This window comes from Anopheles arabiensis, chromosome X, assembly GCF_016920715.1.
Source record: "Anopheles arabiensis isolate DONGOLA chromosome X, AaraD3, whole genome shotgun sequence".
NCBI classification, from domain to species: domain Eukaryota; kingdom Metazoa; phylum Arthropoda; class Insecta; order Diptera; family Culicidae; genus Anopheles; species Anopheles arabiensis.
The window spans coordinates 23936094-23953641 of NC_053519.1; the positions used below are offsets into that span (position 1 = coordinate 23936094).

Here is a 17548-nt window from a genome sequence, read left to right on the forward strand (position 1 = left end):
AGCACACCTTGCCGGCATAGAATCAACTAATGCCTGGCAACGGGAATCAGGTAAAGCTTTCCATGAGTCGCGAACTACTTTCCATAACTCTTCCAAATTTCTAGGGTTAGCTTCAGAAACCGCGTATTTTATGTCCTTCCATAAATGCTCAAAAGGGTTGAGGTCTGGAGACTGCACTGGCCACTCCATAACATCGATGTTATTCGCTATAAACCAAGACTTAGCTCGTTTGCTGGTATGCTTAGGGTCATTGTCTTTTTGAAATACCCAATCTGGTGCCATTTCATTACCTGCAAAAGGCAGCATCACTTCTTCTAAAATTGCTATGTATCCATGTTGATCCATTATACCCGGTATGCAATAAATTGGACCAACACCATTGTACGAAAAACATCCCCAAACCATGAGTTTTGCTCCTCCGTGTTTAACTGTTATTACAGTATACTGGGTACGACAGGCAACCTTTGGTGGACGTCTTACATACTCTCGACGTCCTTTTGTGCCAAATAAAACTATTTTAGACTCATCAGTCCACAAAATGTTACGCCATTTCTCCTTGGGCCAAGCAACACGAAGCTTTGCAAATTTCAGTCGATTTGAAACATTTCGTTTTGTTAATAACGGTACTCTCCGAGGGCTTCGGCCTAGCAAGTTAGCTTCTATCAAACGTCTCCTAATAGTAACAGTGCTTACCGGTAGCTCAAGGTCATCTTTAATTTTTTTAGATGTCGTAAACGGATTTTTTTAGCAATTTTCGCGATGTTTCTATCGTCTCTCTTCGTAGTTTTTCGATGTTTTCCTCTTGTCTCAGGTTTTGCTTCCCATTTTAAAGCATTACTTATCATTTTTGCTGAACATTGTAATGTATCCTGAATTTCTTTATATGTTTTGCCCTTTGCTCTCATTCTTTTTATCAAATCTCTTTTCTCATCAGAGCAATGTTTACCTCGTCCCATTTCCTGTTGATTATTGAAATTTTTGTTGAACTAAGCGAACCATTGAATGATAATATTGAACTTACTATACGTTTTAAACACGTCTCAGCACGTAACACAGCAAAACAGCTACTTTTGTAGACAACGAAACGATACTAATCGATCAAATGATAAGCACTGCTATTATAATGAACAACTGCAAACCTGTTTCAATTAGCAAACACGAGCCCCATCCAATAGAATGAGATGGGAATATAAATGATAATACTTCTTTGAAACGTAAGATGACACTACTACATTCTCAGGTGATAACAGATCAAATCGTAAATCATATATATACAATAACCGGTATGAGTATTCAAATGTGTGGCATACTGCTATTTTAATGAACACAATGAACACAATTGCACACGCACGCACATCTCAGTGTGCGGTGCACATTTCGCACTGTGCGCGCTCTACGCACTGTGCGCGCACTCCGCACTGTGCGCGCACTCCGCACTGTGCACGCACTCCGCACTTTTCGCACAGTGCGAGCACACTTCCCGTCCGGCAAAATGTGTGTATTTTTTGAGTGATTTCCCGTCCGGCAAAATGAGTGTATTTTTTGAGTGATTTGAGTACCGTCCCCCGCCACGCAAACAATGAGACCCCAAATTTTGAGTGATTCTATCCGAGGGGTATTAGGAAGCATGAGGAAGCACGGAGAAACGCGCGGCGATGAGAGTTCGCATTCTGTTTTACACGCGCGCTTCACTAACACCAATACAAATACCGTGCTTTGACGAGCCGTCTGTGAATGTGTGTGTGTCTTCTTTCAGCGAGCTCACCCACTCCCGACAATGGCACTCAAATTCTCTCATTTTCTCATGCCCTCTCTGTCACATTCGTAGCTCGATCTCCCTCTTCTGGGACTTAGCGTTCTGAGCATTCGGTTTTTGCAACGGCCATTTCGTACCGCTTCGATCTCATCGCCTTCTCTCCCCTCCCACCTTCCTTTTTGATCCTCCCTTTGGGGCTTGCAAATTTTTGACATGTCAAATGAGAGTGACGCCAAAATGTAAACAGCAAGTGTTTGCGTGTGCGGTGATTTTGTAAGTATTTTATGCAAATTTTATGATATTTATCATTAAAAACGTTTTGTTTTGTAGAATAAACTTAAAATCAACCACGGCAGCATGGCATTATTTAGTTGTGGTGGAAGCGAAAAAAAATGCTTGGAGCATTGAATAAAGCCGAATGAAATTTTTAACCTTCACGCACGACGCCGCCGCTAGGTAAGGTATGTTTATGTGTTATTACGATCATTGTTCCATTTTAGGGTGTGATTTGTGCAATATAACCGTTCCTGGCGGGGATAGTCAATAGTCGATACCCTTTGCAGCTGTGAAGGGGTGCAGAAGAAGGGGCTCGCTACCACCCTTCCCACACCCGGACGCTTTTTCCACGGATGAAAAATATGTTCCTGGTGGGTTGAACTTGTTGTGTTTTATTTGAATCGTTTGTAATGTATGTGACCTTTCTCCCGGTAGGCTGTATGCGCCAAATCTAACGGTGATCCGTATCGTGAACGAATCGGCATAATCGGTACCGGTCCCCGGCGGTTTGTGAAAGTGGTGGTACACAACGGTATAGAATACGATAGATAACATGCAACTGATCTGCGAAGTGCTCCACCTGATGCTGACGTTCGGCAAGACACAGAAGGAGATGGCACAGGAGTTCGACATGTGGAACAAGGACGTGCTAGATTTGTTCCAGATCGAGGACCGCGACGATGAGGGATAGTTGCTGGAGCTAATTAGTGACATAGCCAGAAGTGTACGGGCAAGTTGTCGGCGATTGCCGCCCTGCGCCATGCCGTTGTGGTAATGCGAATTGATGGAGCGGTCTTTTCCCGCTGCTTATCTGCTCTAAAGGATGGACGTGCTTGGGCCAACAATCAATTAGCCGGATCCAACACGAAATGTACCGCGCAAGGCTTCATATTGCTGCGCCAAGCGGCCAACGACTTAAAGTAGGACGTGAACTACGGTGGCATTGCGCTGATGGCATAGCGGTTACATAATGTTTAGCAGTAGCAACGTGTTCCTCGGCAACATTCGGCATGCGTTTGTGCACAATCCGCATCTTACTATCCATCTTATGATGCGTGTTTCTCTGAAGCTGTGAAACGGTTGCCAAATGGACCAGCACCGGAATATTTTATAATACTGGAGTATTTGGCCATAAACGTACTAGTTAATTGAATTATTAAAAAAAGACATCAAAACAGTACACTGTTGCCTCGAGTCGAGTACAAGCACCGATTTGAAAAAAAAAATGCGCCTTAAGAGCCTTATTGTCATATGGAGCAGGACGACCACGACGAACGGCTTTGCTTGCTTGCACTTAAACATACACACCTTTGGGTAAGTACACTTTGGGGACCTTTATTCCAAGCACACAAGTGTTTATGTAAATATTTTTAATATACTTTCAGGTTGTATGAGTCCTGTATAGCCTGATTTGTGTAAAAGTAGATGGTCGAGCTAGCTGTGGCCACACGTCCTCACTAGCGATTCTTAGATTAAAAGCGGTTGATGAAGCTCTTATACACCTCGAAATTGATTAACGCATGATACAAAAGTAAGCAAGTAAGTATACGACAAATGTACAAGTGACCATTTATGTTCTATATTAGTTATTCATAAATTATGTGATTTATGGTAATACCTTGACATCAATCCAATTACGACAGGTCCTTGGCTTGCAGAGCATTAATATGTGCCATTGGATGTCCTTGGTTGGGATCTTCGTAGGCTAGAAACCCGCTATTGTTGACGATATAGGGCGGTATTGATTCCGAGCCAATCCAACGGAATATATGCCTATGGTAAGACTACGCTTACATTAATACATTTAATTAATACACAAAAAGGCATATCATAGTTTAAACAGTATGGTTCTTTTGTTAACATGCCCCAGCCTGATCGTTTCTTTTACGGTATAGCTTGCAGTGGCACTTGCCTTTCTTGACAATCTTGCATTAAGCCTAGGTAGCGAGGCGATTGAGTACGCAGACATTAGACAAACCGTCGAATTAAAATGTAACATAGGAGTGAAACTAAAATATGTATCTGAGTCAGTAATTATCATTTCTTTCGGGATCTTTCTCTACAACACTTCATAAGCGATTTGTTTTACAATTTCATTCGTTTGTTCATTATTTCCATTCTTATAAGTTCACAGCCACAATGCCATATAGTCTTGTAGCATATATGAAAAACTAATTTAAAATATCTAATTTCGTTATTTCTTAGGACCTCCTTTGCTCTTTCGTGTGAATGAGCCACGAGAAACGCTTTTTATTACACCTGATACATTGGCACTGTTTTTTGCATTTTGTAGTTTTTTTTGAAAAAAAATTCAAGTAACGCAAAATCAACTTTTCGGCTAACTACATTTCCTACATCTGCAAATAAACGCAATAAATTTACATGTTTTCGGAAGACTACTTTTGGTCCATTACCTCCTTTTCCGCTCCAGCTACATTCAACCAAAAATAATCGATTGAAAATAAGATATAAGGCCTCGTGAAGTCGCGCTTTTGTTTCTGTTGCCTTCATTTTGGCCCGCAATTTACGCTTCACCTCCTCAAACTGATCCTCTGAACCTAGATTCTGCTCAAAATCACCTAACTCCTTTTTCGATGCAATCAACGCAATAATTCCCTCACTTTCTTGCGTATGTGGTGTAATTTCGGGCGTTTCTTGCGGAACAGGATTTTGCTCGTGTTGACTCTGCCACTTAATAATCTCGTCGTTTTGAATTTTAACGTCAACAACGATTTGGCTCAAGGTATAAATCTGTTTGCTGTTTTGCAGGGCAATCTCTGCGCATTTGCATTGATTTCCTGCAGCCCCGCAACAGCAGACAGAAGAAGCTTCGGTGGGCTGACGATTCATTTTTCATCTGCAATTATGAATGTTCATGTTACTTTTATTGTTTGTGCTTTACAGCGGCTCTGCGGTACGTTTCGGTCTGCTTCAATCCCCAAATCCCTGCATTATAAACCTCCCATATGGATACTGTCAAAATGAAAAATCCAACGAAATTCGTGTGTGTACATTTTATTGAAAAGCTATTGTGCGTTGGCGTCATATCGTTGCATCATAAAACGGCTGTTTAATCATCATTGTCAGAACCCGGCATATTTGCTCTGCAACAACCTGTAAGTATAATCCAAAGTATTTATAAGTAAAGCTATACATTAACGATAAAAGTGACATACTGAATTACAATTTTAGGCAAAAATGGATCGTCAAAGCACCGCCGAATCCGTTGTCTCCTGTTGCGCGGCTGCTGGAGGACAATGCAATTGCGCAGAGATATCCCTGAAAAACAGCAAGGATTTACATACATTAAAGAACATAATTACTGACGTCATTATACAAAATGAGACGATAATCAAGTGGCAACAGCAAAACCAACTGTTGGGGAGTGCCCTCGTGTAGACGGCCTTACAGGTGCAGATGCTGCATGGGCCTCGTTCTCTCAGGTGACAGGGACTGTCACCTGGAGACGAAGCAAGCACGAAGAGGTCACTCCCCCACGAGCCGAGCCGAGAGATAGACGTGAGCGGGTCTCCGTCTAAGGATTTGTAGAATATAAGTTTCATTGTAATAGATATAAGTTTTATAATCTGAGACTGTTTATGTTTTGTTTACCGTCAAGTTAAGTTGAGAACGTAGACATAACACCAACCAAATGTACCTCAGCAAGAAACACCCGAACAACAACAAGTAACGGAAGCCGACGAGGAAATTATCCCCTTGATAGCTACTAAGAAAGAGTTGGATGATCTGCAGCAGAATTTAGCTATGGAGGATTATTTTAATGATATAAGGTTAAAGCTGGAGGCTAAAATAAAGGCCACAGTAACGAAGGCACGACTTCATGAGGCCTTATATCTGATCTTCAATAGGTTGTTTCTAGTAGAATGTAGTTGGAGTGGAAGAGGAGGCAAAATAGCTTTTCGGAAGTACGATCAGGTGTTGCGGCTATTTGGTCGCATAGGTGATGTCGGTGAAAAAACGTTGAGAAAGCATTCCTTGAGAAATTTATTCAAGGAAAACTTCAGAATGCAAAAAACAGTTCAACTATATCTGGTGTGATTAAAAGCGTGACTCGTGGTTCATTCACACGGAAGACCAAAGGACGGCGTAACAAAAAAATTAAAAATATAGTTTAGTTGAGACAAGTTTGTTTTTTATATCACCACACAGTGATTGGCTGTGACGTTATGAACTATGAATTAATATGAATAAACCAATGAATTACTTTATGCAACACATCTCGTATTAAGTGGTTTAGGAAAGGTACTTGAAAGAAATGATTATTACTGACTCAGAGTTATGCGTTTGTATCACATCCACGTCCCCTATAATCTACTTACAAACCACACACTACTTAGGTTTGATGCAAGAATGTTGAGAAAGGCAAGTGCCACTTCAAGCTGCATATCTTAAAAGAAATGATCTGACAGGTGTATTGTTATAGTATAACCCAACTGCTGAAGAAATAATGTCTTTTTTAAGCAATTCGCAATGCGCTACACGACGGATGTGATAATTGACTAAAACCGGTTATAATTTTCCTATTTCCAAAGAGATTGATAACTCGCTTGGCACAGTTGCTCATCAAACTGAAATTGTAAACGTGCAAAGATACTGCTTCTAAAGCATTTTAAAACACGTTTTACTTCAAGGCACCTATCGTGACGGTCAAATGTGTTACTGTGCATCAAATACGCCACATACACAATGCAATCACGAGCAATATTCAAATAGGCCGAAGCATATTGTTGGGAACACTACGTTGAGAAGTTGCTTTAAGGGATGATTGACCGTATGTGTTCACGCCTAGAGCGTAGCCTAAGCATGTATATACTAGTGTTAGTGATAGGATTAGGATGAAATAGGATAATGTAGGAATAATTGTAAAATAAAGTTTAGTCTAAGCCCACAAGCCGTCTCAGCAACATCGTTTATTTGAGCTGTTGAACATTGGTCCTTCGAACCGGATATACTGTGACATTGATTAAGTTGGAGTTAGTTAATTTTGCTGTTCGGTATGTTGTTTGAATAAAGAGTGTGTGGCTAGACTCGAGGCACAATTATTGGGCGCTGGATCGGGTACGAACTGTTGCGGATGATTAGTGAACTTGTGCTAGGACAGTTGAGGCATATTGGCATCAGAGAGTGAACTTTTGAACTGCGTTCAATTAGTGTGGTCTACCAAATTGTAGTTTGTGTTATTTGCACCAATTTGAGTGTGACTGGAGCGTAGCGTTTTCTTGTGATAGGAGGTTTACGTTTCTCGTGCAGCCATGATGGCCTATTGAGTTGGGTTTGTGTGTGTAGCCTCAACCAAACGGTTTTTATGCGTACCACATCAAGAGCATGTAAGGACAGTGTGCGTGGAAAGTGTTCGTGTATTGCCCTGCAGTGTACGTGTAAAACGCACTCGAATAGGGAGAGAGCTACGTATTGGTCACTCTCAGCAGGGTTGTCTAACGCATAATAGCGGGAGAGTGTATAGAGACTGTGAAGGATTGCGCTAGAAAGGAAAGTGTGTGCGTGAACACTGCGCTGAGTACAAGCATCTAATAGCTGAGGCAAGATTGAGTGAACGTGCGTTAAATTTGAGTCTTTGCAATAGTGTGTTTGAGAGGTTGTTGCAATAGTGTGTTTGAGAGGTTGTTGCAATAGTGTATTTGAGAGGTTGTTGACTCGTTCTGGATTGCGACAGTGTTAGATACGATGCGCGTAAGGCTTAGAATTTTGAGAAGAATATTTTTTGGTGTGTGATTAATTCGACGAATCGGAACATTGTTGCTTACAGTTTGTTAAAAACCTTGGAAGAAGTCAACATGACGCTTAAGGCTCAAGCGATTAAGCAACTGAAGCGTACGTATGATGATCGGTTACGTGCGATTGATGCGTTTGTGCAGTTTAAGGAGGGTTATAATGCGACATTATACTCAGTTAGCGAGTCGATTGCAGGCGTTAGAAGAAGCTAAGCGAGAGTTTGAAAGTGTGAGGGACAAGGTATTGCTGGAGCTGGACGATTATGATGAACAATTAATTAACGAAGAACGAAACCAATTTTACGAACAGTATCACAGTGTAAATGGTTTTCTCAGTGACAAACGAGGTGTAGATGAAGGGGAACGTCCATTTTCCAACAGCACGATGGCGGTGTCAATGAACTCGAGTGCGAGAGTAAGGCTACCTAAGATTGAGTTACCAACGTTTGATGGCGACATAACTCAATGGGTAACCTTTAAGGATCGATTTGTATCGATGGTGCATGACGTGGCAGAAATATCGGAAGTGATGAAGCTGCAGTATTTGCTAGCCTCGCTGAAGGGCGACGCATTGGCATCGTTCGAACACGTCCAGCTCGTCGCAGAAAATTATGATACAACATGGAAGGCGCTGCTGGAACGCTATGATGATAGCAAGATTCTTCGTCGGGAATATTTCAAGGCGCTGTACCGGCTGGAGCCCATGACCGCTGCTTCCGCAGAGGAACTCACTCGAGTGGTAAACGAATGTAAACGTTTAGTGAGAGGCATGGAAAGGTTGAAGGAACCCATTAATCAGTGGGACACCCCGCTCACCAGCATGGTAAGATGGAAATTACATTCAAAATTACTAATAGCGTGGGAACAATTTTCAGCCGACGAGAAAACCGATACGTACGAAATGATGATGAACTTTTGTGAACGACAAATCAAGATGTTGACCAGCACGGCCCTTCACCATGGTAACTCGATCCTCACGAAGCCAGTCACCCAAGGCAGCAGCTTCCAACGTCAAGCGGTTCATCGAGGCTGGACACTGCGGACAGCAGAGAAGACAGTGAAAAGGGCACCTGGTACATGGATGACATGTGCTGCACAAATGACACCGCAAGATCCTTCGAAATGTGTGTATTGCCAAAACAATCATCAGTTAGCAAGCTGCACAGCGTTTGAAGGTTTATCTGTCGCCGAAAGATTGCGAATTGTACAAGAAGGCAGGGTTTGTTACAAATGCCTGAAGCAAGGGCATGGTGCACGTTGGTGTAAGGTGAGAGGTAATTGTAACAAGTGTGAAGGCCGACATCATATGTTGATATGTATGAGAGAAGTACCATCAGACGCGCAAGTAGCTATTCCTATGGTGCAACCAGCATCGGTAGAAAATCAGCCACAAACTGGGACGATAACTGCTACCACTTACGGAATTGTAAGGAAAACTGGTATGGTGTGGTTATCTACAGCGATCATTTGGGTCAGTGGACAGGATGGGCAAGAGTTTCCTGCTAGGGCACTTTTGGACCAAGGGTCGCAAGCAAACTTCATTTCTGAGCGATTAGTGCAGCAGCTGCAGTTACGAAAAAGACGCTTAGAAAAACCATTGCATGGTATAGGATCGGTCTCTCTAACGACAGCCAGTATGGTGACAGCAAACATAAGATCACGAGTAACACCTTTTACGGCATGTTTAGATTACTTAGTACTACCTAAGGTAATCACGGATTTTCCACCTCGGCGTGTGGATGTTAAGGATTGGAATATTCCAGAAGCACTGTTACTTGCAGATCCATTGTTCTCAGAGCCAGACAGTATAGATATATTAATTGGTGCTGAAATATTCGTTGAACTATTGGAGCAAGGCCAGTTGCGCTTAGCGCCTCATTTGCCCATGTTATTAAACACAAAGTTTGGTTGGGTCGTATGTGGCAGGGAGCAGAGCAAGGATAAGGAAACCAATATCCAAGCAATTGCGTGTGGAATGTTTGATGAGGGAATGAAAAAGGCAATGGACCGATTGGTGATGTTGGAAGGCGTTCCCGAAGAGAGAGTAAAAACAATGGAGGAAACGGTAATAGAGAAGTTGTATCTCAGCACTACGTCTCAAACAAGAGAAGGAAGATACATAGTTGAATTGCCAAAAATAGTTCAACACGATGCTATGTTAGGTGCCTCAGGATCAACTGCACTGAAGAGATTTTTGGCAATTGAAAGGCGAATGAAGGTTGATCCTATTTTACGGAAGGAATATCACAAATTCATGAGTGAATATGAAAGTATGGGACACATATCGCTGATTTGTGATTATAGTAAGGAAATTGGAGAAAATGAAGCTTTTTATTACATGCCACATCACGCAGTCTGGAAGCCTGGCAGTACTACCACAAAATGTAGAGTGGTGTTCGATGCGTCATGTAAGACAGGTAGTGGTCATTCATTAAACGACATTCTTATGAGTGGTCCACAATTACAGGACGATATTTTGTTGATCTTGTTGAGGTTTCGAATGAGAGCGGTAGCCATGATAGCAGATGTCGAAAAAATGTATCGGCAAATTTTGATTAAAGAAGAAGATAGGGAACTTCAACGAATATTATGGCGAGAAAACGAAAACGAACCTGTCAAGGTATACGAGCTTCAAACAGTAACCTACGGCACAGCATGTGCTCCATACTTGGCCATCAGAACGCTGAGAAGGGTGTTTGAAGATCATGAAAATGAGTTTCCTAAGGCACAAGAGTGGCGTGATGATTTTTACGTTGACGACCTTATCAGCGGAGCCAACAATGTCGAGCAGGCTAAGGAGATATCTAAACAAGTGTCAGCGATGCTGAGTAAGGTAGGTTTCAAGCTAAGAAAGTGGGCTTCAAACGCGTTGGAGGCCCTAGACCATGTCCCAGAAGATGATTGCGCACAGTCAGATGAATTTAATGTGGATAACGAAGATGTGTCAACATTAGGGCTGATTTGGATCCCTCGGACGGATCAATTTCGTATACAAATCCCAGCACTAGATGCTGAAAAACCCATCACAAAGAGAGCGGTTATGAGCGATGTGGCAAGGATTTATGATCCGTTAGGCTTTCTAGATCCGATCAAAATGACAGCAAAACTATTTTTACAAAAGATCTGGGCTATGAAGATTAATAGTGGAAAAAACTGGTCGTGGGATGAACTGCTACCAGAAGCGATGCAAATAGAATGGAAGGCTTTCGTAAACCAACTTAATAGATTGGAACAGATTCGTATTCCAAGAAGGCTACTTATGGATGGCGAATGGCAGTATCACATATTTTGTGATGCTACTAATGTCAAAATCGAAAGTGGCGTCATTGTCGAAAAGCGTCTTACCATTGCTAGGTTGGAATTGTGTGGAGCATTGTTGGCTAGTAGATTGTATCAAACAATGCGGAGAGCAAATATGGCTAAGGGAGTTTGCTATTTGTGGACTGATTCCATGACAGTTTGGCACTGGATAAACGCACCACATAATCACTGGAAAACGTTCGTAGCTAATCGGGTAGCAAAGATTCAGGAGTTAACAGAAGGCTGTTACTGGCGACATGTACCAGGCGTTATGAATCCAGCAGACCTCGTATCACGAGGCTGTGAGCCAGATAGTTTCTCGGAGAATACCTTATGGTGGTCGGGGCCACAGTGGTTGAGGGAAGGAGTGGAGAGGTGGCCAGGAATTCCAACTAAGGGAGAAACAACCAGCGAAGAAAAACGGGTGACGGTAGCACTAGTTTCTTCTGGAACGGAAGAAAGCTTCTGTAGTTATTTGTTCAGTCGAACATCATCGTATACAACGAAGAGTTGTCGGATATTGTTTGCGTTATATTGAAAGTCGACTTAACCAATGCAAGCAAGAGAGAGGAAGTGCGTTAACGACTGAGGAACTATACCGAGCAGAAAGAGCCATTTGTCGAGTAGTACAAACCGAGCATTTTCCAGAAGAGATCAAATTGTTAAAGAAAGGCGAATTGGTCGCCAGGCGTTCAGAACTCGCAACACTTAGTCCATATATGGATGAAACTGGTTTGATTCGAGTAGGTGGTAGACTGGGACGATCTACAGTAAATGCGAATACTAAACACCCAATTGTTATACCGAGGGGTTGTCAGTTAGCCACATTATTGGTAGAATGCTTCCATAAAAGATATCTACATGCGGCGCCTCAATTGTTAGCAACTACGTTAAGGCAAAGATTTTGGTTAATTAAGGCTAGATCCAGTATAAGAAAGGTTACAAGACAGTGCGTGCGGTGTTCGAACTAAACCACCATCATGTGTAACACAACCAATGTCAGATTTGCCAACATCACGTGTGACAGAGGCTAGGCCATTTGCAATCTCCGGTGTAGACTACTGCGGTCCATTTTATGTGAAGAGTAATCAACGCAAATCAGTACCAACCAAGGCATTTGTCGCCGTATTTGTGTGTTTTGTTACACGAGCAATTCATCTCGAGCTAGTTTCAGATTTGAGCACGTCAGCATTTTTAGCAGCCTTAAGAAGATTTGTAGCTAGAAGAGGGTTGGTAACAGAGATGAACTCGGATAATGGGACAAATTTTAAGGGAGCTGCTAATGAACTTCGTAAACTACACGATCTATTTAAGTCTGTACAATTTCAGGAGAGTGTGCAATCGTGGAGTAGTCAGCAAGGCATTAATTGGAAGTTTATACCCCCTCGCGCTCCACATTTTGGGGGCCTTTGGGAGGCAGCTGTGCGATCTATGAAATTTCACCTTCGACGTGTGATCGGAGATTCTCCCATGACGTACGAAGATCTCTTAACGGTTCTAGTTGAGATCGAAGTATGTTTCAATTCACGGCCTCTAACGTCGCTATCAGATGATCCTGCGGATATGGAAGTGCTCACGCCAGGACACTTCCTTACGGGGTCAAATATGCAGCAAATTGCGGAGCTTGATGTTAGCGATATTCCTGATAATAGACTAAATCATTGGCGTGCGGTGCAAAAGCGGGTACAACATTTTTGGTTACGGTGGAGAAAAGAATACCTTCAGCAGTTACAGGCTAGAGCAAAATGGCACGGGCCAGCTGTCAAGATTAGTCCTGGGATGATGGTGCTTATAAGGGAGGATAATGTGCCTCCTGGCAAATGGCCGTTAGGAAGAATTACAGAAGTACATCCAGCAGAAGACGGGGTAGTAAGAGTGGTAACTATCAAAACGGCACAAGCAGAAAGGGTAAAACGGCCTGTTGCTAAAATTTGTATTTTGCCATTTAATGCTAAGAGCATAGAAGAAGGTAGTGAAATAATAGAGGCTAATTAGAATGTTATGATTGAATTGTATTGAATTAATGGGTGCGATAAAATTAGAATTTTATGGTGGTCGGGATGTTCACGCCTAGAGCGTAGCCTAAGCATGTATATACTAGTGTTAGTGATAGGATTAGGATGAAATAGGATAATGTAGGAATAATTGTAAAATAAATTTTAGTCTAAGCCCACAAGCCGTCTCAGCAACATCGTTTATTTGAGCTGTTGAACAGTATGTATGGAAAATTATCACACTTATGCAACATAATCGATTTGCAAATCAAGATGCCCGGTTGTTGATTCATACGTGTGTTTCTTAACGCGACATAATTTTGTTTCAGTATTGTTTTACACGCCCTAAAACGAATAACAATACATCCCAAAACAAAAAAAGATAAACACTAAGTGTAGCCTTACCATAAACATATATAGTATGTATCGTAGTTCCCAAATGAGGATATCGAATGGCACATGTTAATGCTCTGCACAAGGACGTGTCAGAATTGCATTGTTGTAAGGGTATTACCATACATTTAACAATTTACAGATAACTATTATAGAACATAAATGAAAATAACATGTACATTTGTCACATACTTAGCTGCTTACTTGTGTATCGAGCGCTAACTGATTTCGAGATCTATAAGAGTTCCATGAACCACTTTCAATCCACAGCCGTCGTTTGCCCCTGAATTGGTTAGGTGTAATGGGGACATATGTCCACAGGTAGATCGACCATTGATTTTTACACAAATCAAACTATACAGGACTCATAAAACCTGAAAGTATATTAAAAATATTTACATAAACAATTCTGTGCTTGGAATAAAGGTCCCCAAAGTGTACTTACTCAAAGGTGTGTATGTTTAAGTGCATGCAAGCAAAGCCGTTCGTCGTGGTCGTCCTGCTGCACATGACAATAAGGCTTTTTATGCGCATTTTTTTTTTTTTTTTTCAAATCGGTGCTTGTAGTCGACTCGATGCAATAGTGTGCTGTTTTGATGTTTTTTTTTTTAATAATTCAATTAACTAGTACGTTTATGGCCAAATACTCCAGTATTATAAAATATTCCGGTGCTGGTCCATTTGGCAACCGTTTCACAGCTTCAGAGGAACACGCATCATAAGATGGATAGTAAGATGCGGATTGTGCACAAACGCATGCCGAATGTTGCCGAGGAACACGTTGCTGATGATACTGCTGAACATTATGTAACTGCTATGCCATCAACGTAATGCCACCGTCGTTCACGTTCTACTTTAATTCGTTGGCTGCTTAGCGCAGCAATATGAAGCCTTGCGCGGTCCATTTCGTGCTGGGTCCAGCTAGTTGATAGTTGGCCCAAGCACGGCTATCTTTCAGAGCAGATAAGCAGCGGGAAAAGACCGCTCACCAATTCGCAACACCACAACGGCATGGCGCTGGGCGGCAATCCCCGACAACTTGCCCGTACCCTTCTGGCTATGTCACTAATAGGTACCAGCAACTATCCCTCATCGTCGCGGTCCTCGATCTGGAACGAATCTAGCACGTCCTTGTTCCATACGTCGAACTCCTATGCCATCTCCTTCTGTGTCTTGCCGAACGCCAGCATCAGGTGGCGCACTTCGCTGATCAGTTGCATGTTATCTATCGTACTCTATACCGTTGTGTACCACTTTCACAAACCGCCGGGGACAGGCACCGCCTATGCCGATTCGTTCACGATACGGAGGGCATGAGAAAATGAGCGAATTTGAGTGCCATTGTCAGGAGGGCTCTCAGTCACATTCGTAGCTCGATCTCCCTCTTCTGGGACTTAGCGTTTTGAGCATGCGGTTTTTGCAACGGCCATTTCGTACCGCTTCGATCTCATCACCTTCTCTCCCCTCCCACCTTCCTTTTTGATCCTCGCTTTGGGGCTTGCAAATTTTTGACATGTCAAATGAGAGTGACGCCAAAATGTAAACAGCAAGTGTTTGCGTGTGCGGTGATTTTGTAAGTATTTTATGCAAATTTTATGATATTTATCATTAAAAACGTTTTGTTTTGTAGAATAAACATAAAATCAACCACGGCAGCATGGCATGATTTAGTTGTGGTGGAAGCGAAAAAAAATGCTTGGAGCATTGAATAAAGCCGAATGAAATTTTTAACCTTCACGCACGACGCCGCCGCTAGGTAAGGTATGTTTATGTGTTATTACGATCATTGTTCCATTTTAGGGTGTGATTTGTGCAATATAACCGTTCCTGGCGGGGATAGTCAATAGTCGATACCCTTTGCAGCTGTGAAGGGGTGCAGAAGAAGGGGCTCGCTACCACCCTTCCCACATCCGGACGCTTTTTCCACGGATGAAGAATATGTTCCTGGTGGGTTGAACTTGTTGTGTTTTATTTGAATCGTTTGTAATGTATGTGACCTTTCTCCCGCTAGGCTGTATGCGCTAAATCTGACGGTGATCCGTATCGTGAACGAATCGGCATAATCGGTGCCGGTCCCCGGCGGTTTGTGAAAGTGGTGGTACACAACGGTATAGAATACGATAGATAACATGCAACTGATCAGCGAAGTGCGCCACCTGATGCTGACGTTCGGCAAGACACAGAAGGAGATGGCACAGGAGTTCGACATGTGGAACAAGGACGTGCTAGATTCGTTCCAGATCGAGGACCGCGACGATGAGGGATAGTTGCTGGTGCCTATTAGTGACATAGCCAGAAGGGTACGGGCAAGTTGTCGGGGATTGCCGCCCAGCGCCATGCCGTTGTGGTGTTGCGAATTGGTGAGCGGTCTTTTCCCGCTGCTTATCTGCTCTGAAAGATAGCCGTGCTTGGGCCAACTATCAACTAGCTGGACCCAGCACGAAATGGACCGCGCAAGGCTTCATATTGCTGCGCTAAGCAGCCAACGAATTAAAGTAGAACGTGAACGACGGTGGCATTACGTTGATGGCATAGCAGTTACATAATGTTCAGCAGTATCATCAGCAACGTGTTCCTCGGCAACATTCGGCATGCGTTTGTGCACAATCCGCATCTTACTATCCATCTTATGATGCGTGTTCCTCTGAAGCTGTGAAACGGTTGCCAAATGGACCAGCACCGGAATATTTTATAATACTGGAGTATTTGGCCATAAACGTACTAGTTAATTGAATTATAAAAAAAAAACATCAAAACAGCACACTATTGCATCGAGTCGACTACAAGCACCGATTTGAAAAAAAAAAAAATTGCGCATAAAAAGCCTTATTGTCATGTGCAGCAGGACGACCACGACGAACGGCTTTGCTTGCATGCACTTAAACATACACACCTTTGAGTAAGTACACTTTGGGGACCTTTATTCCAAGCACAGAATTGTTTATGTAAATATTTTTAATATACTTTCAGGTTTTATGAGTCCTGTATAGTTTGATTTGTGTAAAAATCAATGGTCGATCTACCTGTGGACATATGTCCCCATTACACCTAACCAATTCAGGGGCAAACGACGGCTGTGGATTGAAAGTGGTTCATGGAACTCTTATAGATCTCGAAATCAGTTAGCGCTCGATACACAAGTAAGCAGCTAAGTATGTGACAAATGTACATGTTATTTTCATTTATGTTCTATAATAGTTATCTGTAAATTGTTAAATGTATGGTAATACCCTTACAACAATGCAATTCTGACACGTCCTTGTGCAGAGCATTAACATGTGCCATTCGATATCCTCATTTGGGAACTACGATACATACTATATATGTTTATGGTAAGGCTACACTTAGTTTTTATCTTTTTTTGTTTTGGGATGTATTGTTATTCGTTTTAGGGCGTGTAAAACAATACTGAAACAAAATTATGTCGCGTTAAGAAACACACGTATGAATCAACAACCGGGCATCTTGATTTGCAAATCGATTATGTTGCATAAGTGTGATAATTTTCCATACATACTGTTCAACAGCTCAAATAAACGATGTTGCTGAGACGGCTTGTGGGCTTAGACTAAAATTTATTTTACAATTATTCCTACATTATCCTATTTCATCCTAATCCTATCACTAACACTAGTATATACATGCTTAGGCTACGCTCTAGGCGTGAACATCCCGACCACCATAAAATTCTAATTTTATCGCACCCATTAATTCAATACAATTCAATCATAACATTCTAATTAGCCTCTATTATTTCACTACCTTCTTCTATGCTCTTAGCATTAAATGGCAAAATACAAATTTTAGCAACAGGCCGTTTTACCCTTTCTGCTTGTGCCGTTTTGATAGTTACCACTCTTACTACCCCGTCTTCTGCTGGATGTACTTCTGTAATTCTTCCTAACGGCCATTTGCCAGGAGGCACATTATCCTCCCTTATAAGCACCATCATCCCAGGACTAATCTTGACAGCTGGCCCGTGCCATTTTGCTCTAGCCTGTAACTGCTGAAGGTATTCTTTTCTCCACCGTAACCAAAAATGTTGTACCCGCTTTTGCACCGCACGCCAATGATTT

General features: G+C 42.2%; 1 protein-coding gene, 1 long non-coding RNA gene and 2 pseudogenes across 2 annotated transcripts; 3 read left to right on the plus strand and 1 right to left on the minus strand.

Annotated features, from left to right (window-relative positions):
* Positions 1-1987: 1987 nt before the first annotated feature.
* On the plus strand, positions 1988-3107 carry LOC120906230 (annotated as a pseudogene).
* Positions 3108-3123: 16 nt separating this feature from the next.
* On the plus strand, positions 3124-6323 carry LOC120906109. Its single transcript, XR_005740028.1, has 5 exons — positions 3124-3346; positions 3418-3571; positions 3676-3810; positions 4937-5148; positions 5225-6323. It is a non-coding gene; the product is annotated as an uncharacterized LOC120906109 (long non-coding RNA).
* Positions 6324-7945: 1622 nt separating this feature from the next.
* Positions 7946-11859, plus strand: LOC120906231. Its single transcript, XM_040317745.1, has 2 exons — positions 7946-8608; positions 11833-11859. The coding sequence occupies exons 1-2, from the start codon at positions 7946-7948 to the stop codon at positions 11857-11859; spliced, it is 690 nt and encodes a 229-aa protein (XP_040173679.1).
* Positions 11860-14165: 2306 nt separating this feature from the next.
* LOC120906232 lies at positions 14166-14692 on the minus strand (annotated as a pseudogene).
* Between the last annotated feature and the right edge of the window lie 2856 nt (positions 14693-17548).